Source organism: Saccopteryx bilineata, chromosome 2, assembly GCF_036850765.1.
Source record: "Saccopteryx bilineata isolate mSacBil1 chromosome 2, mSacBil1_pri_phased_curated, whole genome shotgun sequence".
Classification (NCBI taxonomy): Eukaryota; Metazoa; Chordata; class Mammalia; order Chiroptera; family Emballonuridae; genus Saccopteryx; species Saccopteryx bilineata.
The window spans coordinates 165,778,587-165,805,396 of record NC_089491.1 but is presented as its reverse complement, the minus strand read 5'-3'; the positions used below and the strand labels follow the sequence as shown (position 1 = coordinate 165,805,396).

General features: G+C 39.5%; 1 protein-coding gene across 4 annotated transcripts in view; it reads left to right on the top strand.

Annotated features, from left to right (window-relative positions):
• The window catches only part of KCNAB1 (potassium voltage-gated channel subfamily A regulatory beta subunit 1), a 490,010-nt gene that overhangs the window by 143,584 nt on the left and 319,616 nt on the right, over positions 1–26,810 (top strand). For 2 of the 4 annotated variants that reach the window (XR_010729157.1, XM_066258331.1), the window contains exon 1: positions 19,700–20,659. The exons of 1 other annotated variant lie outside the window; for it this stretch is intronic. Coding sequence is in view for 2 of the 3 variants with exons in the window: in XM_066258331.1 (XP_066114428.1) it covers positions 20,439–20,659 (221 nt within the window). In the remaining variant the exon portion in view is untranslated. Of the gene's footprint in view, positions 1–19,699; positions 20,660–26,810 lie in introns of those variants that run through there. One more of the 4 variants, XM_066258333.1, reaches the window with a different exon arrangement.

Genomic DNA, 26,810 nt, shown 5'->3' with positions numbered 1-26,810 from the left:
TGGCTTTCAGTTGGGTTCAACCAACTGGCAGCAGATGGGGGGATAGTTGGGGTATTTATTTCTTAAACTCCTTCTCCATGGGCTGGCCATATCCCTCCATCAAGGATCACGGTTTTTTTTCAAGTGGTCCTCTTCACTAAGCCCTTCTACCTTCAAATTGTCCCTTTAGGCCTAAGGCTAGTAATAGATCCAGCTATTACTAGGCCTGAGGCACAGTGGCCCCAAAGACATTCTCTTATCAGTAGTCTCCATATTACTTTGTCCTAGGATGGCCCATGAGTATACCATCTTTTTCCTGCTAGGCCAGCCTGAACTACCCTATCATATCAGACAAGCCGCACATGCCCACAAGAGTTTGAGAGTAGTAGTCTGTCCTTCTTGAAATATAGCATGCTCTTATCAAAAGAAGGAGGAGAGACACCAGACACCTCAAAAGAACAAAGCCATTGTAGTTTCTTACCACCTGAAAGAGCCCATTGAATATAGCTACCATCTAGAGAAGTAAACTCTCTCTTTTCTCTATCATGTACTGACATTAGCTCCTGTGGCCACAATTTGCGGACTTCCAGTGACAACAAACTTACCAGATTTCCAGGTGGGCAGCCTGATGTGTGTATGGAACAGCCCACATTGTCAGCAGGTCTTGTGGCCAGTGCCACCTTGCTCCTGTTTCTATCCTATGTAGCCACACTCCCAAATGTCCTCCCTCTACCACATGACTGCCTTTTGAATTTCAGAAGATATTTAATGATTACAGGAAAATTAAAATCAAGTAATCATTTGCTGAAAGAAACATATATTTTTATTTACCTGCATATAATATTAAATAACTCATTTCTAATCAATGAAAAAATAAAGTCCCAAGCCAAAATATTGTGTCCAAATATCCTCTCTTCTTTCCCTCCACATGAAAGCTTTCATCATGAAGAACCATATTCAATAAACAATGTGCAGTGCTGTTGAGTGAATAAGTGCTGAACCTAAATAATGATGTTAGTTATGGAATGGCTACCCTCCCCCCCCTCCAGATATGAAACACAACAGTAGTTTGTACAGCACATCCTATCTGGCTAGCAGGGAAATGAAATGACTGCTTCCAATGGATTTTGTTTAGTGAAACCTCACTTTAAAATGTACTTGAAGAATTATAAATGGGTGAATTGATCTGTAAATGAACCTAGAAACATCAGGGGTATAAGCCAAAGATAGCTCTTGGGATCTAGTGACTTGGTGTGCTCCTTGCAGAAGCAAATTCTTTCAAAGCCTGGGGAGGGCCTTCCAAGTGGTTGTACCATTTGACATTCTCACCAACAATGTATGAGGATTCTAGTTTATTCAGTGTTATGTCTTTTAGTATTAAACCCAAACAGCCTGACCAGGTGGTGGCGCAGTGGATACATCATCAGACTGGGAGGCAAAGGACCCAGGTTCAAAACCCTGAGGTCTCCGGCTTGAGCTGGGCTCACCAGTTTGAGTGCAAGGTCGCTGGCTTGAGCATGGGATCATAGACATGACTCCATGGTCACTGGCTTGAAGTCCAAGATTTCTCGCTTGAGCAAGGGGTCACACGCTCTGCTGTTGCCCCCCCCCCCCCAAGGCATGTATGAGAAGGCAATCAATGAACAGCTAAGGAGATTAAGGAGTCTCAATGATGAATTGATGCTTCTCATCTCTCTCTCTTCTAGTCTGTCTGTCCTTATCTGTCCCTCTCTCTGACTCTCTGTCTCTGTCAAAAAAAAAAAAAAAAAATTAAACCCAAACACTTTTTATTCCCCATAAATGATTATGGGGAATGAAAAATGCTTTTGTGCAATCTTTTCAGAATGATTCTTCCATTTTAGTGGACCAAAGGGTCCACTTTAACCTTTGACCATTCTGCTGAATTGATCCCTGATAACTGTCTTAAATTGTCCAGTTTCCAAGCTTTCTTTTTAATGAGAAATGTTCTGTTCTTTTAAGTTTAATGTCATTCCCTGGTCCTAAACTTCATCATAAGTGTTATGACTCGGATCCTCTGTTCTCATAATTTGAATTTTGAGCTGCTCTAGTATTGGACCACATGATGCTATTACAACTCAATCCCAACAAATACCTCTGATGACATATTCAATAGTTCAAGCTTTTACCTGCCCCCCAATATCTATTAAAGAACTTACAGCTACTCTTGATAAAAAAAAAAAAGGCAAAATAAAAACAGAGCAACCATTTCTTGGAGTTTAATTATTGCCTTGCTGGTTCCTCCCATTGCTTGCATGCCTCATAGCTTCCATTCTACTTGTGTCATTGCTTCTTCTACCTCCCAAGTAGCACATGTGCCATTATCTCACCACCCCTGGGCCAGGGCTCCTTTAAGAAAGGCCATCTGATTTAGTGGGTGATTGCATTCTCACCATGAGTGTGGTGACTGATGATCCTTTCATGTGTAATTTCTGTACCTCAGCCAGTACTGTTGTCTTTTGGCAAAGAACGTCTGGGTGGGCATGGCAGGCCCACCTTCCCTTATTTGACCTATGAAAATTCTTCTTGTTCTCCCCCCCCCCTTTTTTATGCTAGCAAAGGAACTATTCTCAGATGAGAGCTGCTAAAACCTGTGGTCTGGATTAGTTTACATCTTCATATAGTCTTGGGCTGTTTCATTTTATCTTCAGTTTTATTCTCTTGTCATGCTGGAAAGCAAGTCCAGCCCATTGTCTTTTGCTTTCCCCATCTTCCCTGTAACCCATACTTTCTTCAAACTGACTATACCTTTTGGTAGTTCCCAAAAGGTATGTTTATATCCTAATCCCTTATACTGTGAATGTGACCTTATTCAACAAAAGCATCTTTGCAGATGTAATGAAGTTAAAGATCTTGAGGTGAGATCATCCTGGATTACCCAGGCGGGTTTTAAATACAGTGACAAGTGTCTTTATACGTGACATGGAGAAAAAGAACATTTGAAGGTGGAGCCAGAGGCTGGGGTGATGCAGTCACTTCTCTCATTTAATCACTGTGAAACAGGAGTACTGGTAGCCACCAGACAGGGAAGGAGGCAAGGACTTGTAGCCTTTGGAAGGAGCACAGCCCTACTGATAACATGATTTCAGACTTCTGCCCTCCAAAATTGTGAGACAATAAATTTCTGTTTAAGTTTGTGATAATGTGTGACAACAGCCCTAGGAAACCGATACACTGACCTTTCCCCAAACCAACCACCACCTCTCCCCGAAGTTCAGTCTGCAGATTATGTTCAAGTTTTGTGTCTCTTCAAATCTTTTTCTACATTTGATTTTAGCTAAAATTCTTTTCTTTCTCCAGCTCTGTCCTCATTCCTATTTCTTTACTGATATTTTCTAACATCTACACAGAAATACTGTATTGCATACTCCCTTTTTCTCTCTTTTAACCACCGTGAAATGCTAAAAAAAACAAATAGGAGGTAGGGTGAAGGTGAATGAACACTACTGGGACAAGCTACTATTATTAGAGATGGCTCAGAAATTTCAACACAGTGATTAGATTTCTATACAGCAGATTCTCACTCAGTTCTGGCATGTCCAAAAGTTTGGCATTAATTTATCTACTCAGTCAACAGAAATTAACAAAGCACCTCTCTGTACAGCCATGTGATACAATGAGACACGTCTTTGTGTCCTAAGGAACTCAGCGAGCATTAATTTGGTTAACTGTATACTTATATAAGTTCTCTCCTGTTAGTAGAGGCCAGTTTTAAAGAGGGTCAATCAAGCTTAGATTGATAGAGATCATAGCCATTATTACCAAAAATTCCTTTAATATTCTATGTTTAATTGTTGCTGTCCTTAGTGGGTCAGACCACTTTTGGCTTGCCTCCCCAGCAGGAATCCATAGTAGATCTACAGAGAAACATAAACTGTGATATAATTTGTAAAATTCTTCATATCAGTCAGCAAAGCTTAATGGTCACATCCTGGATAATATACTTGTGGATATTTGTTGAAAAGTCAGCTGAGCTGGTTCAGTGACATTTATCTCACAGTACTAGGTTCTGTGAAATAAAAAGAAAAAAGTCACACACAGACTGTTTCAAGCACCATTTCTAGTTTTCTGGGTATCATATTTTTTTTTGTTTCATAATACAAAAATAATATGTACTCGCAGCAGAAAATCATATACTATCAAAATAAAGGAAATAAAAATTACCCAGAGTTCTTTGACTCACAGGTAACTACGGCTAATATTTGGGAATACCAAATATACCCAATGTATTTGCATATATACTTTTGTTTTTATGCAGAAATAGATAATTTTGCTTCTGTCAAAATAGGCTCATACTATACATATTATTTCGTGAGCAGTTTTTTTCAGCTCACAGTGCAATATAGACATTTTCCCATCATCTTTCTATTATAAATGACTGTAAGGACTACCAATCTTCCATCAGCAGGTTTTACCTGATGGTTGGCTGATTCTGGTGGTCTCCTACTGGTTTGCCTGCATTGAGTCTCTTATACCTCCAGGTACTGGCTTCCAAATGGATCTTCCAAAGATGCTGTTTACATTCCTCACTCCAGACCCAGACTTTCATTCTAGGCTGCCTGCAACAGAGTCCAGTCGGTTCATGTACATTTGTTTTGCATAATTTCTTACCTAAACTCTTTTTAAAATAAGGTTCCATATAAAGTGTTTTGCTCATTATTTCACAATAGATCTCTCAGCCTCCCTGTCTTTGCTAAACCTGCTTCCTCTATTGCTATATCCTCCCTCCCCTATTCTCTTTCCTTACCTGAGTTCTTTTCTGTCTCATGCTTATATATTTTCTGATACCAACATATTTTCTCTCACTGGCTCAATCCTCAGTGAGCTTTCCTTCTTTCTCTAGAGTGTCTATCAGCTACACCACTTGCTCTGACATTTAGAATATGCAACTAGCGATTAGTGAAGGTAGATCTGCACACTCCTCATCCAGGAAGGAAGTGCTATAAAAAAGGGCTAAGTTGGCCTGACCTGTGGTGGCGCAGTGGATAAAGTGTCGACCTGGAATGCTGAGGTTGCCTGTTCAAAATCCTAGGCTTGCCTGGTCAAGGCACATATGGGAGTTGATGCTTCCTGCTCCTCCTCCTGTTCTCTCTATTACTTTTCTCTCTCTCTCCAATACAAATGGATAAATAAAATTTAAAAAAATAAATAAATAAAAGTTTGGATGTTGTTCATGTTTGGATCTTTAATTTTAAAAAAAAGGGCTAAGTTTTTCACCTCTTTGCTTCATCAGGGTATAGAACTTGTCAATTCAACAATGAAAAATGCATATTGATGTGGTTATCAGTGCATGGTGATGATAAATAATTGACTTAAGGATAGAAAATGCACAGAAATAAAAAGATAAGTAAACAAGTGTAAAATGATAGCATAAAGCAACTGACGTATACCTTGAAAATTGTTCAACTACCTAAAACAACAACAGCAACATCAGTAACAACAACTATTGAATTAAGCATGGAAAATGAAAACTGAGAAAACCAAGAAGATAAGGACAAAAATGCTAATCATTGAAAGACTGAATCAATGAATGCATGACACTTTTTCTGTCTGGCTTTAGTGAATCTTGCATCTTCTTAGATAAATTTGTGATAAGTTTATAATAGAAAAATAACTTTAAAATTATTTTATTTTATTTCACTTAAAAGAGCAATACATGTGCATTATAAAAACTCTAGACAACACCATCTTTGATAGAGCATAAAATGAGAGCTTGATCCTACATCCCTCAAATGAGTTTTGCTTTAAAGATGACAAAAACCTGAGGGGTTTCCTACATAAACATTCTATGATGTGCCAAAGGGAAGAATTTAAATGAGAAATTTCATAGGATCTGTTCTCTTTATAACACCTTTACTTTGAAAATGAATAGAATAAAGAAATAAGAGAATGCATTGTTTAGAAAAATATATTTAATAGTATGAGGTAGAATGATATGTCCAGTAATGATGCTTCTCACCCAAAGAAGACCAATAAATTTGAACTGAAACACGTAAATTTTAACCACCCAATCAGGTGGTTAAAATTATTTTTCTCCACCCAATCAGGTAAGGATGACTTTGTGTGGAAAGCACTTCCAAAGTCTGATTCAAGTCTGACAATGAATATTTCTGAAACTGAACTTGCAGACTACGTAGTTGAGATCCCATTTTATTTAGGTGCTTAACAAAAGCTGATTATTCTGTCTTCTTTTCATCTGGCATAAAATAATGGATGTAGAAGCCTTTCACACAATGGCTGGTACATAGTAGGTGCTCAAAAAATCTTCCACAGTATTTTAGTTGGCATGAAATAAGAGTTTATAATATGCTATCTTAGAAATCATCATAGTTTAACAATTTTTTAAAGCTCATCTTTCTCCTTTGCTGAAATTGTGATGTAATTCCTAGTTGTTGTTTGGCTCGGTGGCATCACGGTGTGGTTGTCAATGCTTGTGAGTATGCATCACAACTTTGAGAGTGGATGTCAACTGCTTGGAAAAAAAAATTGCAGGGGCAATAGTTTAGCCTTTAAAATTGTTTTCATTTTTATTTTTTTATGCTGCATTACCAACGCAAAGAATGACGGTGTGGACAGATGCGAACTAAGATGATTCTTAGTAAAACATCCAGAGCATCAACTTCTGAGTGTGAACATATTTTGGAAGTACTTTAGGCTATTTATTCCCCTGATGTTTTCCTCTTATGTATGTACAAGAGTAAAAAATTTGGGCTGAAAAGTCAGCCTAAGTCTAAAAAAACTCAATAACTTTAAAATAAAACATTAAAGGGAGAGAAAAGAATTGTGTCATAATTAATTTGCCACAGTTTTTATTTTGGTGATATACAAAATACTGATGAGTCTTCTAGTATCTTAAAATGAATGAAATATGGCAATTCTAATGATCTTTGCAAACAAATTTCTATGAGATAAGCTTTTTAGGAAAATCTTTTGTCTGAAGACATGAAAAATATTTTTTACTAGCTTTTTCTATTATATGGCATTGGCAGAATTTCTTTTTTTTCTTTTTTTTGTGACAGAGACAAAGACAGAGAGAGGGACAATAGGGACAGACAGACAGGAAGGGAAAGAGATGAGAAGCATAAATTCTTTGTTGCGGCACCTTAGTTGTTTATTGATTGCTTTCCCATATGTGCCTTGATCTGGGGGCTACAGCAGACCGATGACCCCTTGCTCAAGCTAATGACCTTGGGCTTAAGCTGATGAGCCTTGCTCAAACCAGATGAGACTGTGCTCAAGCCAGTGACCTCGGAGTTTTGAACCTGGGTCCTCTGCATATTAGTCTGACACTCTATCCACTGTGGCTCCACCTGGTCAGGTAGCAGTGGCAGAAATTATACTAATGTTTAATAATTTAGTATTAAACATAAAATAATTTAATAATAAAAATAATATATTTTTTGTAAACATTTATAAAAAATAAACAGATGATGAGAAAAAGATGGCAGCAGAGTAGGCGGATGCACAGACGCCCAGCTCTCACCACCAAACTGGAATACAAATCAATTTAGGAAAAATCAGCATGAGAAACCAACTCTGAACTGCAAGAACGGCTCTCAAAAACCAAGGAGCAAAGAAGAAACCACAGGAGTCCTGGTAGGGAGCCCCTGAACCTCCTCTGCTTGCTGGAACGGAGAAGGTGGGGTGGGGCTGAGAGCCCAGAGAGGATCTCAGAGGGAGGGGAGCAGAAACTACTGCTCATAGCCACTTGCCTGGCGACCAGGGAGTGAGGTGCATTGAAAGGACCAGTTTATCTCCCAGGTGGAGAGGACAGGAAGAGGGACAGACTGTGAGGGGAATGCAAGAGACGAGCTAAAAGGGCTGACTCATCCATGCTGGAGGTGGCCATAGCTGGGGGAGGGACTGAACCTTTCACAAAACAGAGCTGAAGTGCTTCCGGATCAGAGATCTCCGGACACCTCTCCAGCTCCAATCAGCGCAACAAGACACAGCTGAAAACAAGAAGTGGAGAGGAGGAGCAGTAACTCAGGTCTCCATGGAGATCTGAGATACACCTCCCCCTACTAAAGCTGAGAAAACACCCTGCCCCCAGTGAGATTAGCAGCTAGAGAGGCCTTCAGAGTCTCAGGTTACACCTATCGCATTCCTGGATACAGTTTCAAGGAAGCCCCCTGCTGAGATCAGCAAACAAGACTATCACCTGTTAAGAAAACAAACAAATCAAGACTTCAAAGATGTCCAAATCCGAAAGTGGATTACAGATAACAGCTGATACCAACCCAAGAAGACCTAGAAATAACACAACTGAAAACTGGAGGCAGACAACACCAAGCCTAGACTCAACCAACTCTATAAATAAAACACCCAAAAAAGAGGATGAGAAGACAAAGGAGTGCAATCCAAATGAAACCACAAGAGACACCTTTGAGAGATGAACTGAGTGATATGGAAATAATCAAACTTCCAGATGCGGAGTTCAAAATAATGATTGTAAGGATGCTTAAGGATCTTAGAACAACAATGGAGGGTCAGTATGTAAACCTAAATAAAGAAATAGCAAGTATAAAAAAAATCAGTTGGAGATGACAAATACAATATCAGAAATAAAGACCACAACGGAAAGAATTAAAAACAGGATAGATAGAGCAGAGGATCGAATCAGTGAGTTAGAGGACAACTGGAATGAAGGCATGAAAGCAGAGAAGAAAAGAGAAAAGAGACTCAAAAATTCAGAGGAAACTCTCAGAGAGCTCTGTGACAACATGAAGAGAAATAACATCTGCATCATAGGGGTTCCTGAAGAAGAAGAAAAAGAACAAGGGATAGAGACTTTGTTCAATCATATCATAGCTGAAAACTTCCCTAAATTAATGTAAGAGAAACTCTCACAAATCCAAGAAGCACAGAGGACTCCATTAAAAAGAAACCCAAAGAAACCTACCATCATAATTAAAATACCAAAGCTAAGCGATAAAGAGAAAATATTAAAAGCTGCAAGAGAAAAAAAAGTTATCACCTACAAAGGAGCCCCCATAAGGATGACATCTGACTTCTCAACAGAAACACTTGAGGCCAGAAGGGAATGGCAAGAAATATTCAAAGTAATGCAGAACAAGAACCTACAACCAAGACTACTTTATCCAGCAAGGCTATCATTTAAAATCGAAGGAGAAATAAAAAGCTTCCCAGACAAAAAACAACTCAAGGAATTCATTACAACCAAACCAATGCTGCAGGAAATGTTAAGGGGCCTGTTGTAAACAGATCAAAGTGGGAAAAGAATACAGCAAAAAAAGGAATACACCTTTAAAGAAGAAAATGGCAATAAACAACTACATATCAATAATAACCTTAAATGTAAATGGATCAAATGATCCAATAAAAAGACATAGGGTAGCTGCGTGGATAAAAAAACAGGACCCATACATATGTTGTCTATAAGAGACACACCTTAGAACAAAAGACACACATAGATTGAAGGTAAAAGGATGGAAAAAAACGTTTCATGCAAACGGAAATGAAAAAAAAGCTGGGGTAGCAATACTTATATCAGACAAATTGGACTTTAAAACAAAGGATATAGTAAGAGATAAAGAAGGCCACTACATAATGATAAAGGGAGTAATCCAACAGGAAGATATAAATATTATAAATATCTATGCACCTAATATAGGAGCACCTAAATATATAAAGCAGACTTTGATGGATTTAAAGGGCGAGATGAACAGCAAAACTATAATAGTAGGGGATTTCAATACACCACTAACATCACTAGATAGCTCCTCAAGAAAGAAAATTAACAAAGAAACAGCAGACTTATTGGACACACTAGATCAACTCGATTTAATAGATATCTTCAGAACCTTTCACCCGAAAGCAGCAGAATATACATTCTTTTCAAGTGCTCATGGTACATTCTCTAGGATAGACCACATGTTAGGGCACAAAAGTGCTCTCAACAAATTTAAGAAGACTGAAATTGTATCAAGCACTTTCTCCGATCACAACGGCATGAAACTAGAAATGAATCACAACAGAAAAGCTCAAAAATTCTCAAACACATGGAAACTAAATAGCAGGTTGTTAAATAATGAATGGATTAAGAATGAGATCAAAGAAGAAATAAAAAAATTCCTAGAAACGAATGACAACGAGCATACAACAACTCAAAATTTATGGGACACAGCGAAAGCAGTGCTGAGAGGGAAGTTCATAGCACTACAGGCACACTTTCAGAAGCTAGAAAAAGCTCAAATAAACAACTTAACCCTGCATCTAAAAGAATTAGAAAAAGAACAGCAAGTAAAGCCCAAATGTAGTAGAAGGAAGGAAATAATAAAGATCAGAGCAGAAATAAATGACATAGAGGCTAAAGAAACAATACAGAAGATCAATGAAACTAGGAGCTGGTTCTTTGAAAAGGTAAACAAGATTGATGAACCTTTAACTAGACTCACCAAGAAAAAGAGAGAGAGGATTCAAATAAATAAAATTAGAATGAGAGAGGAGAAATAACAACTGACACAACAGAAATACAAAATATTGTAAGAAAATACTATGAAGAACTGTATGAGAAAAAACTAGACAACCTAGATGAAATGGACAAATTCCTTGAAACAGACAATCTTCCAAAAATCAATCTGGAAGAATCAGAAAACCTAAACAGACCGATTACAACAAAGGAGATCGAAACAGTTATCAAAAAACTCCCAAAAAAGAAAAGTCCAGGGCACGATGGCTACACAACAGAATTCTACCAAATATTCAAAGAAAAACTAACTCCTATTCTTCTCAAACTATTTCAAAAAATTCAAGAGGAAGGAAGATTTCCAAGCTCCTTTTATGAGGCAATCATAATTCTGATTCCAAAACCAGGCAAAGACAACACAAAGAAAGAAAATTATAGGCCAATATCTCTGATGAATATAGATGCTAAAATCTTCAACAAAATATTAGCAAACCGGATCCAACAATATATGGAAAAAATCATACTCCATGATCAAGTGGGATTTATTCTGGGGAGGCAAGGATGGTACAATATTTGTAAATCAATCAATGTGATTCATCACATAAACAAAAAGAAGTAGAAAAACCATATGATAATTTCAATAGATGCAGAAAAAGCATTTGATAAAATCCAGCATCCATTCATGATCAAAACTCTCAGCAAAGTGGGAATACAGGGAACATACCTCAACATGATAAAAGCCATCTATGAGAAACCCACAGCCAACATCATACTCAATGGGCAAAAATTAAAAGCAATCCCCTTAAGATCAGGAACAAGGCAGGGGTGCCCCACTGCACCACTCTTATTTAACATAGTCCTGGAAGTCCTAGCCACAGCTATCAGACAAGAAGAAGAAATAAAAGGAATTCAAGTTGAAAAAGAAGAAGTAAAACTATCATTATTTGCAGATGATATGATATTGTATATAGAAAACCCTAAAGTCTCAGTCAAAAAGCTACTGGACCTGATAAATGAATTCAGCAAAGTGGCAGGATATAAAATCATTACTCAGAAATCAGAGGCATTTTTATACACCAACAATGAACAGTCAGAAAGAGAAATTAAGGAAACAATCCCCTTCACAATTACAACCAAAAAAATAAAGTACCTAGGAATAAACTTAACCAAGGAGACTAAAGACTTGTACTTGGAAAATTACAAAGCATTGATAAAAGAAATCAAGGAAGATACAAACAAGTGGAAGCATATACCGTGCTCATGGTTAGGAAGAATAAACATCATTAAAATGTCTATATTACCCAAAGCAATCTATAAATTCAATGCAATACCAATTAAAATACCAATGACATACTTCAAAGGTATCACACTTCCTGATATCAAGTTATACTACAAGGCTATTGTACTCAAAACAGCCTGGTACTGGCATAAGAACAGGCATATAGATCAATGGAACAGAACAGAGAACCCAGAAATAAACCCACAGTTCTATGGGCAACTGATATTTGACAAAGGAGGCAAGGAAATACAATGGAGTAAAGACAGCCTCTTCAGCAAATGGTGTTGGGAAAATTGGACAGCTACCTGCAAAAAAATGAAACTAGATCACCAGCTTACACCACTCACAAAAATAAACTCAAAATGGATAAAAGAGTTAAATGTAGGCCATGAAACCATAAGCATCTTAGAAGAAAACATAGGCAGTAAACTCTCTGACATCTCTCAGAGCAATATATTTGCTGATTTATCTCCATGGGGAAGTGAAATAAAAGACAGGATAAACAAATGGGACTATATCAAACTAAAAAGCTTTTGCACAGCTAAAGACAACAAGAACAGAATAAAAAGACAAACTACACAATGGGAGAACATATTTGACAATACGTCTGATAAGGGGTTAATAACCAAAATTTATAAAGAACTCGTAAATCTCAACACCAGGAAGACAAACAATCCAATCCAAAAATGGGCAAAAGAGATGAATAGACACTTCTCCAAAGAGGACATACAGATGGCCAACAGGCATATGAAAAAATGTTCAACATCACTAATCATTAGAGAAATGCAAATTAAAACCACAATGAGGTATCACCTCACACCAGTCACAATGGCGCTCATCAACAAAACAACACAGAATAAGTGCTGGCCAGGATGTGGAGAAAAGGGAACCCTCCTGCACTACTGGTGGGAATGCAGACTGGTGCAGCCTCTGTGGAAAACAGTATGGAGTTTCCTCAAAAAACTGAAAATCGAACTGCCTTTTGATCCATCTATCCCACTTTTAGGAATATACCCCAAGGACACCATAGAATGGCTCAAAAAGGAGAAATGCACCCCCATGTTTGTGGCAGCATTGTTCACAATAGCTAAGATCTGGAAACAACCCAAGTGTCTGTCAGAGGACGAGTGGATTAAAAAGCTTTGGTACATATATACTATGGAATACTACTCAGCCATAAGAAATGATGACATCGGATCATTTACAATAACATGGATGGACCTTGATAACATTATACGGAGTGAAATAAGTAAATCAGAAAAAAAACTAAGAACTATATGAATCCATACATAGAAGGGACATAAAAATGAGACTCAGAGACATGAACAAGAATGTGATGGCAACAGGGGTGGTGGGTGGGGGGAGGGGGGATGGGGTGAAGAAGGAGAGAGGGGTTGGGGGAGGGGAGGGGCACAAAGAAAACCAGATAGAAGGTGACAGAAGACAATTTAACTTTGGGGGAGGGGTATACAGCACAATCAAATGTCAAAATAATCTAGAGATGTTTTCTCTCAACATATGTACCCTGATTTATCAGTGTCACTGCATTAAATTTAATAAAAAAAAAAAAAGGAAAAAAAAATAAACAGATGACACATCCCCATTTTCTCCTGGCTTTATGAGCAGGTTTCAGACAAGATTATGAGAAATGATCTGCCATGAATAGGCCTAAACAAAATAATCTGAAATGTGAGTTTCCTATTTCTGCACACTCACCTCCTGTAGCACTATGGCACCTTTCCCTGATTGCATAAAGTGATGTATACCTGTTGGAGATCTTGCTGATACATCTGTTTTTGTCAAAAGTTTTAAATTAAGGAAATATTTATCAATGTCTGTGGGTATACTTTCAGTGTTAATTGAAAAGCTTAACTATCCTTTAATTACATTTTAGTTTTGGACATGCAGCCAGTGCTGTGGTAATACTTATATTAGCTTGTTCTCAGAGTGTCCTGGTATGAATTCTCTGGTGAAAGTTTTCTTCTAGGGAAGCTGAAGAGTAGACACCTGGAAGTTTCTTTTACTCAGCAGAGCCTTGAGTATTTCTAATTTGGCCTCTCAATTTTACTTTTTCTGTTACTCCAAAACATGCTTATGCAAATTCTAGCCCATGCTAATTTTCATGGCTGGTTCAATTTGTCAGAGGATAATAAATTGTTCTCCAAACCTACATGCCTGACAAATTGCAAACTCCCACTCTAACAATTTCTCTTCTAATCACAGATAATAGGCACATAAAGTAGCTTGCCATCTGTACACTTGCATGTCTAAAATTCTTCAGATATTAGCAGATTCCTTTCTGTTTTGAATGAATCTGTGTTTTTCTGGCTGTATAACTGAATGTTTCCTGGCCTTGGCTAACTGTGGCTTCCAGTGAAATATAAACCATACGTTATGTTCTAAGTAGATTCAGCAAAAAGATTTTACTTTATTTGTAAGAAATGGAATTAACCAAAAAATTTCCAGGTAATAGGAAAAAATTTTTTTTCTTGAGCAATGGGAATAAAGTATTATGAAGTATTTAAAAGGTTGACAAAAAGCTACCAAGAATGGTTAATTGTTTTGAAACTTTTAGACTTTTAATATTTAATTTTTTCCCTGATTCATAATAAGAATATGACTTTTCTTAAATTATATTTGTAAATGACACTATTTAAAGCCCTTCTTGCAGCAAAGAGCAGCATGCAGTGTTGGAAGGCAGGCTACGCCCACCCCCCAGGTAAATTCCAGACTTGCAGCTTCCTGACTGTGTCACCTTGGGCATCTTATTTACATGTTCCCTCACCTGTAGGATAGAGTTGATAATATAGCACCTCCTCATGGGTTTTAGAAAGAGTAAATGAGTGAATACATGTAAAGTATTAACTTCTTAAGAGTTCTTAGGCTATAGAAAATGCTGTGTGTTACTGTTATTAGTAATTGTTGATGTCTCCTGGAGAGCTTGTTTGAGAGATTAAAGAGTTCTTAATAGCTCTGCTTTTAATAAATTGAGATGGATACTTAGCTGTTATTAAGTGCCTTCTATGGGCCAAGTGCTGTTTCATGCAATTCCCACAATTATTCAGAGAGGTATGTTTTTGCAGCATTTTTTCCTTGGAGGGTGCTGGGGTACAGGGAAGTTGAGAATACTGCTCAGTGGCTCATGGAAAGAAATGAGAGAGTAGAGTTGGGGTTCACACCCAGCACCTAAGGATCCCACACTCCAGAGTCCTTTCACATTACTGTGAAGACTTTATGATGAAAATAAGAAGATCAGGTGCAAGTTAAGTAGCCTGTGTTCTGCTCCTTACCAACTCTGTCACCGTGACCCAATGACCCTTTTGACATTATTTCCAAAGAATTCCAAATATCAGGTAATGAATAGAGAGCAGCACAGACCAAGGTATAATTGCAGAGTGGTTTCATGTAATCGTGCACCTCTACATCTCTTGGAAAAAGCACTTCATGGAATCTGTAGAACAAGAGAGGATCTTGGGAAAAGTATGTATCACCCTCATATTTCAAGTGAGAGAAAAGAGATAGAGAGCTTAATCACCTGAGGTTACAGGCAAGGTGACATAGTTAAGTTTGGAACCCAGGCCTTGCCTGCTATTGCAGGCCTCTCTCCACTGTCTCACTGACACTTTTGAGTTCTCTGATTCTGATGTCCATTATAAATTAAGCCCTTAAAAGAACAAATTGGCAGAATAAGGAGATTATTAAGAACAAGACAAAGTACCTTAAAAAACACCATTTTTGTATCAATCATCACCATGTAGAAGTTTTATGAGTTTTGGAAAGGAATACATGAGTTGTAATTGGAGCGGGTCTTTAGAGCACATTTGTGGCCCTGGCCAGTTGGCTCAGTGGTACATTTGTAATATTGGTTTAATAGATAAAATAACAAGAAAATAACGTTCATTAAGGTCTAATAATGATGTTTAGGGGCATCTTCTTTAGAGAGCTCTAATAGTTTCACTTGCCCCAAAATAGAGGAATTAAAATAAAAACAAACAATATATTTGTATTAATGTGTTAGGCTACTATAACAAAATACCACAGATTGGGTGGTTGAAATAACAGAAATGGTCTTTTTTTACAATTCTGGAGGTTAGAAGTCCAAGATAAAGGTGTCAACAGTGTTGACTACTTCTGAGGCATCTCTCCTTGGCTGGCAGATAGCCATCTTCTTCCTGTGTTTTCTTCCCTCTGTGCAAGTCTTTGTCCTAGTCTCTTCTTGTAAGAACACCAGTAATGTAGGATTAGGGAACACCCTAATGACCTCATTTTACCTCAGTTACTTTAAAGACCCCACTTTCAATACAGTCACATTCTGAGATATTTACAGGGGGTTAAGACTTCAATATATGAATTGGGGGAGGGCATAGCAATATCTATATCTCTTTCTATCTATGTATCTGAGTCTATGTCTATGTTTATGTCTATGTCTGTATCATCATTTGTGGGTCTTGCTTGACCCTGAAATAATAATAGTGAGCACTCCTTCAAATACTATTGTGTGACAGTGAAAGTATAAATATTCCAAATTTAATTTCCCCAGCTTAATTAGTATGCAGCCTGTTAGCACAAACCTATTAGAAATGGGCATACCTACAGTCAACTATTATCTAATTTCCGTCCCCTGAAACCTGATGCTCCGTGAATGCTGGGAAGGGTGAGCACCATTGGGGTAAGTCACCAAGCTGCTGACTGGCCATCAGAAAGCCCATGTGGTGTCAGGGTTGAAAGATGTACTGTGGGTTGCAAGAAAGAGGCTTGCACTGTGAACATCCTCTGGACTCAGATACTTGGTCCCCTTTGAGGCGCATACTAAAGGCTGGGACACTTGTCAGTTCACAAGAGGTGTGGACATAAGTGTGGGGCGACTATTTAGGTCTTTGAAGAGAGCCGGCTGTGTGAAGCTAGAACATGCAGAATTTTCTATTCTTTTTTTAGGCATCACATTTATTCAAGAATTTGGCATACTTCCATACTTTTCCCTCCCTCCCCCTTTCCTTCCTTTCTTTCCTCATCTCCCTTTCTCAATGATTTATAGAGTGAGGGCCTGCTGTGCACAGAGCACTCTCCTGGTCCTGTGGGGGCTAGAATGACTCAGCGGGCTCTGCTGTGCCTGGTTGGTTCTGATAACCCATTCCTCGTTCTGCTTTTGGTTATGTTTTCAGGCCTTGGCTCTGCTAGTTCTTGGCAAACCTGAAAGCCACTTTGTTGAACTGCATCCAGATCTTCTGAACCCTTGACACTCCCCTCCTCCCTGTAGGATTGACCCCACTCTCGACTCAGCCATTAGTCACTTCCCACACCTCCTCCCCCTCAGCTGCTGGCTCCTGACCCCTTCCCCTTGTGATAATCAGTGCACGTGTCTTGCTTCCCAGGCTGCTTTACTTTTCTGTTTTTATTTTTCCCCCTGAGCTGTTCCTTCTGATTTCCTCCCACTTCTTCCTCTTCTCGCTTTGATTCTTTTCCTGATTGTAAAGCCAGTAGCCACGGCCACCATCACAGCTCCCTGGCCCATGCAGGTTCGCATTAGATTCAGACAGACGGTAATGAAACAACAGAGCCAAGAACTGGTGGGCCATTAGCTTTAATTCTAGCTCACACCTGGCAGGCAAGTAAAAACACACACTTGGCTCCAAAACCCACTAATTCAGTGCTCACAAAGCTACTGGCTTATCCAAGTTTCCTAGAATCAAAGGAAACTTGATTTCTACCTCACCAGCCTTATTCACCTCTGTTCCCATCTCCTCCTCTCTACACAAACTCTGCACAAACTGGCTTCTCCTTCAGCACTCTGCCATCTTGGCTGCTTCTCTGGCCTCTTCCACGTGGCCTTTCTCTGCTCTCCTTTCTCTGCTCTCTCCTCTCATGCTAATCTCAGGAACTGAAAGAGAGCAAGCTCCCAGTCTGCCCCACTTTATAGTGTAGAAACCAAAACCTTTAATCCAATGTACAAACAAGGAAGTCTCTGATACAGAGTCACTCATCTGAGGATTTCTCATGAGAATGCACCACCCCACATCAAAAAGGGTGGGAAAGGCTTAGTCCTAAAACCAAGCCCCAGGCTACAAGGATCTTGCCTGCCCACAGCCCGCCCCCAGCACACATTAATATAATCATGCTCATCCCAAGCAAGAAGGGCAACCAATACCTTCACCTGGGCGACGGGCTTCCACATGGGCAGCACCATCTTTAACAAAGTGAGCATAATATATTTTATCTTCCCAACACTGATTTACATTGATCATTTCCAATGTGCCAGTTTAGTGTGAAAAAATAAAGGTTCTAATGATCTGTTTCCTCTTTACCCACTGTCATTTATTCCATGGAACAAAGATACACTTAAACAACTTCCCTGGAGCTGAGGGTAAAAATAAGTCATCCTAGGCTCATTTGTCCCTTTCTACAGCCCTTACGCCATCCTAAGTTTTTCCTAACCACTGAACATTAGGCAGTATATTTATTTTTTAAAGTAGAAAGTGGGAAGAGCAGGGAGTATAAAGAATGAGTTTCCACAATGTGATTTAAACCTTATCTGCAGGTTATAAAATGCTAAAATTTATATCTGGAATAGAATTCAAAACAGATGCACATTCTACTTGAAAATATAACTTCTACAACTTGACTTGGCTGGGAAATACTGGTTAGACCTGCTATTTTATTTGTTTATCATATAAACACAGCAAAATGCATTTTCCCCACACATACCAAACCCTGGAGTGACAGCCTCCCTCCTTTCCTGCTAATCAAATCCATGCTCCAGGCCAAGTCCCACCCTCTGTGATGGCTGCCTGGGCATCCACAAGCTCCTTGAGGTCCAGACTCTAAGTCATTTTTGTACCCCAATAACAGCCAAGTCAGGTACTATAGAGTCTCATTAATAAATAAATGAGGAACTACCTATGGTGGCACAGTGGATAAAGCATCGACCTGGAAATGCTGAGGTCGCCGGTTCGAAACCCTGGGCTTGCCTGGTCAAGGCACATATGGGAGTTGATGCTTCCAGCTCCTCCCCCTCTTCTCTCTCTCTGTCTTTCCTCTTTCTCTCTCTGTCTCTCCCTCTCCTCTCTAAAAAAATGAATAAAAATAAATAAATGAGGAACTCTCTCCAGCTTCCTGTAATCGCTCCCCCTGCTAAAAACTCCAGTGTATTTAGTGTCTGTACAACTCATTCAAAGATAATGTGCTTCTGACATTCTTAATTAGCTCCTTTAAGACTGAATGCTTTGTCCTTTCCATGGGATTGTTTGTTCTTTAGGTGAAAAAGAGTATTTCATTTTTTCTCCATATTTCTTTCTATTGTCTAGTGCAGAGATAGTGCTCACAAATATTGTTGATTTGAACCTTGTTCCTTTATGCTTGACAGCAGTGTCTGTTGGGAACCATGTTTAGAAAACTGATTTTACAGAACCCACAATTGTATTGTAAATACATCTATACAAGGAGTTATTATTATTATTGGTCAGTTGATGCTTAGTTTGATTCAACCACATTTATCGAGCAGTTTCTCTGCACCTGATACTCAGCTAGGCAATGTTCCTGCCTCTCATCTTGTTGCTCACTGTCTCCTGGTTTGGGGACAGTGTCTGTTCTCACCAGCTGGACATTGTTGACCAGCAGGCACTGTACACACTTCCAGACACCTGGCCTGGGCCTTTCTGGGTAGTGATGTGAACTTCTGCTCACCTAGTGCAGGCTCTTCTGGGTGGTGCGAGCTTGCTGCCTCCTCCCCCATCCTTGGCCCTCTTTGGGCGTCAGAATAGATTTTGTAGCAAGTTAGATGACTTGTCTCCAAAAAATCTGCACTGGTTTTTCAGGACATTTTAAATTTACCTGCCTATGAAATAATGTGCAAGGGGGAAATGAACCCTGGTAAGTTTCAACTGTTGTGCTGCAGCAGGATCTATCTGGTTTGAATCTGGGCAGAGTCCCCCTTATGAGCAGCCCTCCAGATTCTGTTACAGTAATAGTCTGTGAAAGTGATCCTGGTCCTGCCTTGCACACAAAGGCAGGGAGCTCTTTAAGGGAACTGCCTGCTCCTCGGTACAGCTGCAGAGCAGCGCTCCTATGGGCTCAGCCGCCCAAGCTTTTGCTTGAAAATGAATGCGGAGGTCTTGCGGAGCCCCCACCACATCCTGGAGTACGGCAGGGAGGGAGCTGGCAGCCTGAGTAGATGAAGACCAGCGATCTCCCGAGAGAGGCTCTGATTAGCTGTTTCTCCGATGTTCAGCGTGCCAGTTGAGCACTCTGCCTGTGGTCCAGGGCTGGCGCGTCTTGCGGTAAGCCTGCATGGATTTGACCCATCGCTCAGAGGCGAGTCCGCATTCAGACACCGCGGATGGGCTTCCAGCCGGGCTGTGTGCAGTCCGCACGAATGCTGAGTCCTAAGCGTCTGCAAAAGCCTCCAGACTCCATGGATTTGGCTCTTTAATCAGCCGAGATTACTACCCGGCAAGACTGGCGAGCTTGATCCGCGCTCCAGCTGCTGTGACAACTTCGGGGCTGGCTGTTGACTTCTGTCGTGCCCGGGGCTCCGTCAGTCCTGCACTGCAGCCGCTCCTGCCGCTCTCCCGGCTCTGAAGTCGGCCTCGAGGGCTCCTTAGTCGGCATCCCCAGAAAGGGGCGGAGGGTGGCAAGGAGGGGTTAAAAGACGAACGAAAACCCTCCCGACTACTGACCCTCTCGTGACTGTCTGTGTTCTGGGGTTCTGAGAGGGACCGTGCGCTGCCGGGGGAAGCAATGCAAGTCTCCATAGCCTGCACAGAGCACAATTTGAAGAGTCGGAATGGTGAAGACCGACTTCTGAGCAAGCAGAGCTCCACCGCCCCCAATGTGGTGAACGCAGCCAGGGCCAAATTCCGCACGGTTGCTATCATCGCGCGTAGCCTGGGCACGTTCACTCCGCAGCACCACATTTCTCTCAAAGAGTCCACCGCAAAACAGACTGGCATGAAATATAGGTATGGATGTAATTCTGCCCGGGGTTTCCGTGGTCTGTACAGGTGCAGTGGAGACACAGTTCATCAGGTTTAAAAAGTGACTTACTCATTGGTGGGTTGTACAATTTCGACTTCTCAGGTGTCTCTGAACTAGCCCGGTAGGAGGGTGGAAACCCAAGGTGGTTGTGTTGTGTTGTGTGTATAGATTTTTTTTTTTAAATGCAGCCTGTTTTCTATATTCTAAAGTGTTAGGAACACCTTAGGAGCTGTATGCATTCTGATCTGCAGAGAATAACACAACTGCTGTAAACTGGTATTGAGATCAGGGTAATTTTCCAACAGCATATGGTTGTCCTATTTTTTTGGTACAGACTGTAGTTTCTGGGATTATACTATTAAGAATAGCTTCCCATCTATTACTGCATTCTTATTTTTCTTTTGAAAGACCCAGACAACAAATGCTGGGCAAGCTTTTGAGGAACTTTTATTGCAGAAGAGACACTCTAGAACGGCACATTAGATTGAACACCGACGTATTTAATTCTAAATTATTGCTTGAAATAAAGTGTAGAAGTTGTGAAGAATGGAGAAAATGTCAGTTGTTGTAATACTACTAGTTTGCTCATAAAATCTTTAGGTCACCTTTCTTCTGTTGTTTCCCATAGTTGAAAATCTTCATGGTAATGTTGATGCTCCTTAAATAGGAAATGACTTAAGTTTGATGAGTAGAAAATTGCATTATTTAATTATGTGACTTCTACCTCCTCATTATATCTGCTTTATACTAAGCTTTTCTGACTTTATTTCTTCCAAACTAGCATGGATTTAATCTCTGAAAGCGTTTGCAGGTGCAGAGGAGAAACGCTAATGATCCCTCTTTCAAAGGCTTTGGTCAACACTGCTTTGCAGATGTGATTTTGTCAATGACTTACATTGAACTGTCCAGCCTCTTTCTTAGGGACCAGGTTTTAGGATGGGAGAAACTTCAATTCATACCTAAGATTGTTTCCCCTGTGAGATTGTTGAAAATAAGCATTTAAATCAATTTTTACAAAACTTGTCCTCAAAAAAGTTTCTTTGCAGAGTTATAGGAAAGCTTCTTATTGCAAAAAACTTCGAGCCCTGTTGTTTTTCTGTATTTTTGAGGCATTAAGAAAGCAAGCTGTAAGGGGAGGGTTGCCCCAACCTCAGTATAATGCCAGCAGCCTGACTCCAGGCAGCTCCATGTCAGCAATGTGAGCACCTCTGTTCCCCTGGTATTTCCATGATGGAGAGTAGGGCCCCACAGTGAGTCTGCTGAGACTGCAGTCTTGCATGCATTGGTATTGTCTATTGCTGCTTCCATGGCTCACACCCAACCCCTGCCCCGTGGACACAGCACTGCTCTGCATCCAATTCAGCTGCAGAGATGAAGATCTCTCTCTCTCTCTCTCTCTCTCTCTCTCACACACACACACACACACACACACACACACAGCCCCTAGAAACGGGACACTGAGGGTTAAGGCAGATCAGAGAGGTGGTGTGAATTGTGGCCTCCAGCATTTTAACAACACCATGAGCTTTCCTTTTGTAAACCAGAAGAAATAAAAAGTAATCCCTTTTATTTCTTGTGGCAAAGTTTCCCAGTTGCTTGGGGGTCCTTGTATTGGAAGAGTTTGGTCTTATGAGGGCTTTCAGAGGCAGAGGGTTTCCATTAAGGGTTTTCTAATAATACTTATAGCTCAGTTCAGATGAAATAATAATAAGTAAGACTCACACGGGCATCTTTTTTTTATTACTGGCAATTAAGGGCTGATCTTTTCCAACAAAAAGTTAGCTACCTGTGGTCTTCAGTATACTTTGAATTTAATATACTATTTGTTGTTTATTGTGACTGGACAAGATACCTGGTCTCCACTCTCTCTCTTATTCTGAACCTTTCTATCTATGACAGGTGGTTTTGTGTGTGAGTGAGTGTGAATTAACCCCTCTTTCTTTTTCAGATTTTACTCAGAGTGAATTTTGGGAAAGAAATTATGAGATTATGCCAAATGTACACTAAGATTTTCTTAGTGCTGAAGAGACAGAGGTGGGAGGAAAGAGACTAACAATATGCTTTATCAAAAATTATAGGAGTAGTTTTATTAGCCAAGCTATCCTTTTCTTTGACATTGATGTCACTAAAAGATAATGTGCATGTGTGGACTATTGATTAATGATAACAAATAGCAAAAAAATAATAATGCCATAGAGTTAGGAAGGTAATTGGCTTGGGTAAGAGATCAAGAGATTTTCTGAAGGAACTAGAATGGAAAGTCAGTGGCTAGTTGTGTTTATAATGATATTCTCATCCTGAAAAATGATTTCCATAAACAAAGCTTAATCTGGGATCCATAAAACCTATAGAAGATTAAAGTTATTATCTTTGTGTGTTTTTTGGAGGAGAAGGTTCATAGCTTTCATCAAAATATGAAAAGTGTCTACACTCAAAAATTGTCAAAAAGCAGTGTTATGGAATGAAAAGGTAGTCGCTTAGTACACAAATAGTTCTAAGCACCTATTCTGTACCGGGAGCCTATTGGAACTAAGTACACAAAGGTCTAGAGACCAGGCAAGGTTTTGGGCTTGAGTTCAGATGGGGAAACAGACCATGAATGAGAAAACAAATGGATAATAATCTATTGTGAGACATTCTTATGAAGGCTATATTTTGGGTAGTGATAGTCATGCCTGGGGCAGTTTATTCATTTTGCTTTAATTTCAGGATTATAGTTACACTTTGGGGCATGGGTAATTGTGTCTGTTTCTGCCACCTGTTTTTGCCACCCCAGGAACTTCTTTTAGGTTCCAGCCTGCTGTAAGGTGCTACCTGGCCATTGAGTACTAATTTATGATCCTGATAACTGAGTAGAATGCCATCTACTCATATAATGCCTTATGATTTGTAAAGCCCAACTCACTTCATAGTCTGTGATTACCATTCATTAATCAAGAACTCATGAACTTGGGATTTTAGAATACACACTTTTTGAAACATCTGAATTCTGTGAAAAAAAAATGCTCAAAGCCACTATTAGACCCACACTACCATTGTGCAAGAATCTTGTGAAAAATTAGTTATTGTTTTAAGGTTAAGGATGGGGTAAAAATCCACTAGAACAGTTGATACTCTTAAACAACACTGTCAGCTCAAAGAACAAGATTCCCCATGACATTTTTCTTGGGGATGATCTTGTATGTAAATAACAAATATTGCATTACTTACAGTGTTTACATTTGTGCTTTGTTAATGCATCAGAGTTTCTTTATTTTAATTTTGTGTGTTTTTAATCTCATATTTCAAAACTCTGTGTTAGAGTTTGATGTACAATCTGCAACCATACATGGTAGATGTAGACACATACATGAACCTTTCATCCTAAGAAGCCAAGTCACTCAGAACAGAAGTTAAGCCAGATTGGTTTGGTTGTTGCTGTTGTTTTTGTATTATAACTTTTTAGAATGATTCAGCTACTAGTACTGGACATGGTCTCAGAACTTTTGTCATTCAGAGTTGAGCATATTTATACTGATAAGCTACCTCCAGTTCTATAATTGTCACTTTATCTCTAGGGCAATTTAAATATTGATGAACCCAATTTCATTGAGAAAAATTTTATCTTCAACATATACATTCATGTCAATATAGCCTTGTACTGTATAGTTACATAAAACATGCTTTGAAATTCTTTAAGATAATTCTTTACCAGAAGAAATATTGCCTGAGCAATAATCTAAATTCCACTAAAAACTTCTATTTTTCCAATTTTTTAGGTTAACATATTACCACTTTTTGTCATCATTTAAAATTTTTTAAAGTAATTATAGATTTGCAGGAGTACACACACACACAGGCACACACACATGCATACACAATGAATTTCCATGTATCTTTAATCCAGTTTTTCCTATTGGTCACCTCCTGCATACCTATAGTACAATATTAAAACTAGTAAGTTGACATTGGTACAGTCCACAGAATTTATTCAGATTTTACCAGTTACACATATATTCATGTGTGTGTCTGTTTATATGTCTATGCAATTTTATCACATGTAGAAGTTTGTGTAACTACCACCATCATGAAGAAGCAACATTGGTCCTTCATACTACCTTCATAGCCACATCCACATACTTCTCCCCAATCCTAATGCCTTGGCAATCACTAATCTGTGACTCATCTCTATAATTTTGTTGTTTCAAAAACATTATATAGATGGTGCCTGACCAGGTGGCGGCGCAGTGGATAGAGCGTCGGACTGGGATGCGGAAGGCCCAGGTTCGAGACCCCGAGGTCGCCAGCTTGAGCGTGGGCTCATCTGGTTTGAGCAAAAATTCATCAGCGTGGACCCAAGGTCACTGGCTCAAGCAAGGGGTTGCTCGGTCTGCTGAAGGCCCGCGGTCAGGGCACGTATGAGAAAGCAATCAATGAACAACTAAGGTGTCGCAGTGCGCAACGAAAAACTAATGATTGATGCTTCTCATCTCTCCATTCCTGTCTGTCTGTCCCTGTCTATCCCTCTCTCTGACTCTCTCTCGGTCTCTGTAAAAAAAATAAAAATAAAAAAATAACAAAAACATTATATAGATGGAATCATACAGTTTTTAATATTTTGGGATTGGCTTTTTTGCCCCACTTAGTATAACTCCCTTGAGACCAATCCAAATTGTTGTGTGTATGAATAATTCATTTTTTTATTGCTAAATAGCATTCTATGGAATGGATGTTTTAGTGTTTTTTAACCATTCATCCACTGAGAGATAATCTGGTTGTTGTCATCATTATTTTTAGGATGCATTAGATGCTGTCAGATGATAACATAATTGCCAAATTTTTTCAATGCCATTCAGTAGCTCAAACTGCCTAACATGACACCTGAGGTCCTTCATGGTCTGACTTCTTCATGCTTTCTAGTTGCTATTTTTTGTTTTAATCTTACCTCCAACTTCATGCTTTATCAGAAGTACCTACCTGAGAAAGGACTGCTCATGATACTGTAGACTTTCTTGCTTTTTTAGAAAAAGTCTCTGTATCAGTTTTCATGGTGGGCCTTCTGCCCTTGGGTTCTCCCACTCCTTTGATAATTCAGGCAAACTCTTATGCATCCTCCAAGATCCAACTCTAACATAATCTCTATAAAACTTTCCTTGGCTCCCTCCCATCTAGCATTAAATATTTGCTCTCTAATGCCTTCACTGTATCTGGGTCTTACTTCTGTTACAGAAATGATTGGTTGCATAGTGCTGCTATTATACATTTGCATCGGTGTCTTCCCCATTAGATCATGAGCAGCATGAGATCTGGATTTTATTCATCTCTGTAACTCATAGTCTAACCTGGCACCTAGCACATAATAGCTACTTAATAAATACTTGGAAAATGACCACATGACCACACATGCAGGACACTCTGTTAAGTGCTGGAAATACAGAGAGTGAGAGTCCTTTCCTGAGTATTTACAGTTTAGTCTTGACTAGTTTTCTACAGAAAAGGCTGCAAAGTGATACAAAGAATAAGTCTACTGTAGTTTAAGGAGACCTCATTCACCAGGGGCTATAGGGTAGGAGTCAGGGAGAGGTTTCATGAGAAAGGTGAGTAGTGGAGCTTAGTATTGAGAAAGGAGAAATACCAAGACAAGCAGAGAGGAGGAGGACACAGACTTCAGTCGGGGAAACAGCATGTCCCAAAGACTGTGCATGGAGTGGTAAGAAATAATGGAATAGGGCAGAGGGCTTGCGTAGGGACGTGGTGAGAGAGCACACTGGAGAGGTAGAAAGAGTCAGACTTTGGTACCTTGGAGGTCAGAATAAACAATATAAGGTAAATGTCAGCAGTGGTGGGACCATTAATGGAGTCCTGCTACAAAATTCTGTTAAGAAAGTCTTCAGTTGTTCCAAAAAGAAAAATCTAAGAGTTTTGAGTTTAAAATGAGAGAATTTATGCTGGACTTCAAAGCAATCTCTATTTTCATACGTGGAATCAAGACTCCATAGAGAAGAGGCAGAGCAGATGCCTTTCCAAGGCCACTCCTTTCCCAGCCTCTTTAGTAAAGCACATGCCTCATCCATTGTTCCTTACTTCCCACGAATGGTGGGCAGATTTTGAATCAAAGCAATTGAAGTGAGATCAGTCTTGTCAGCTGATTACATA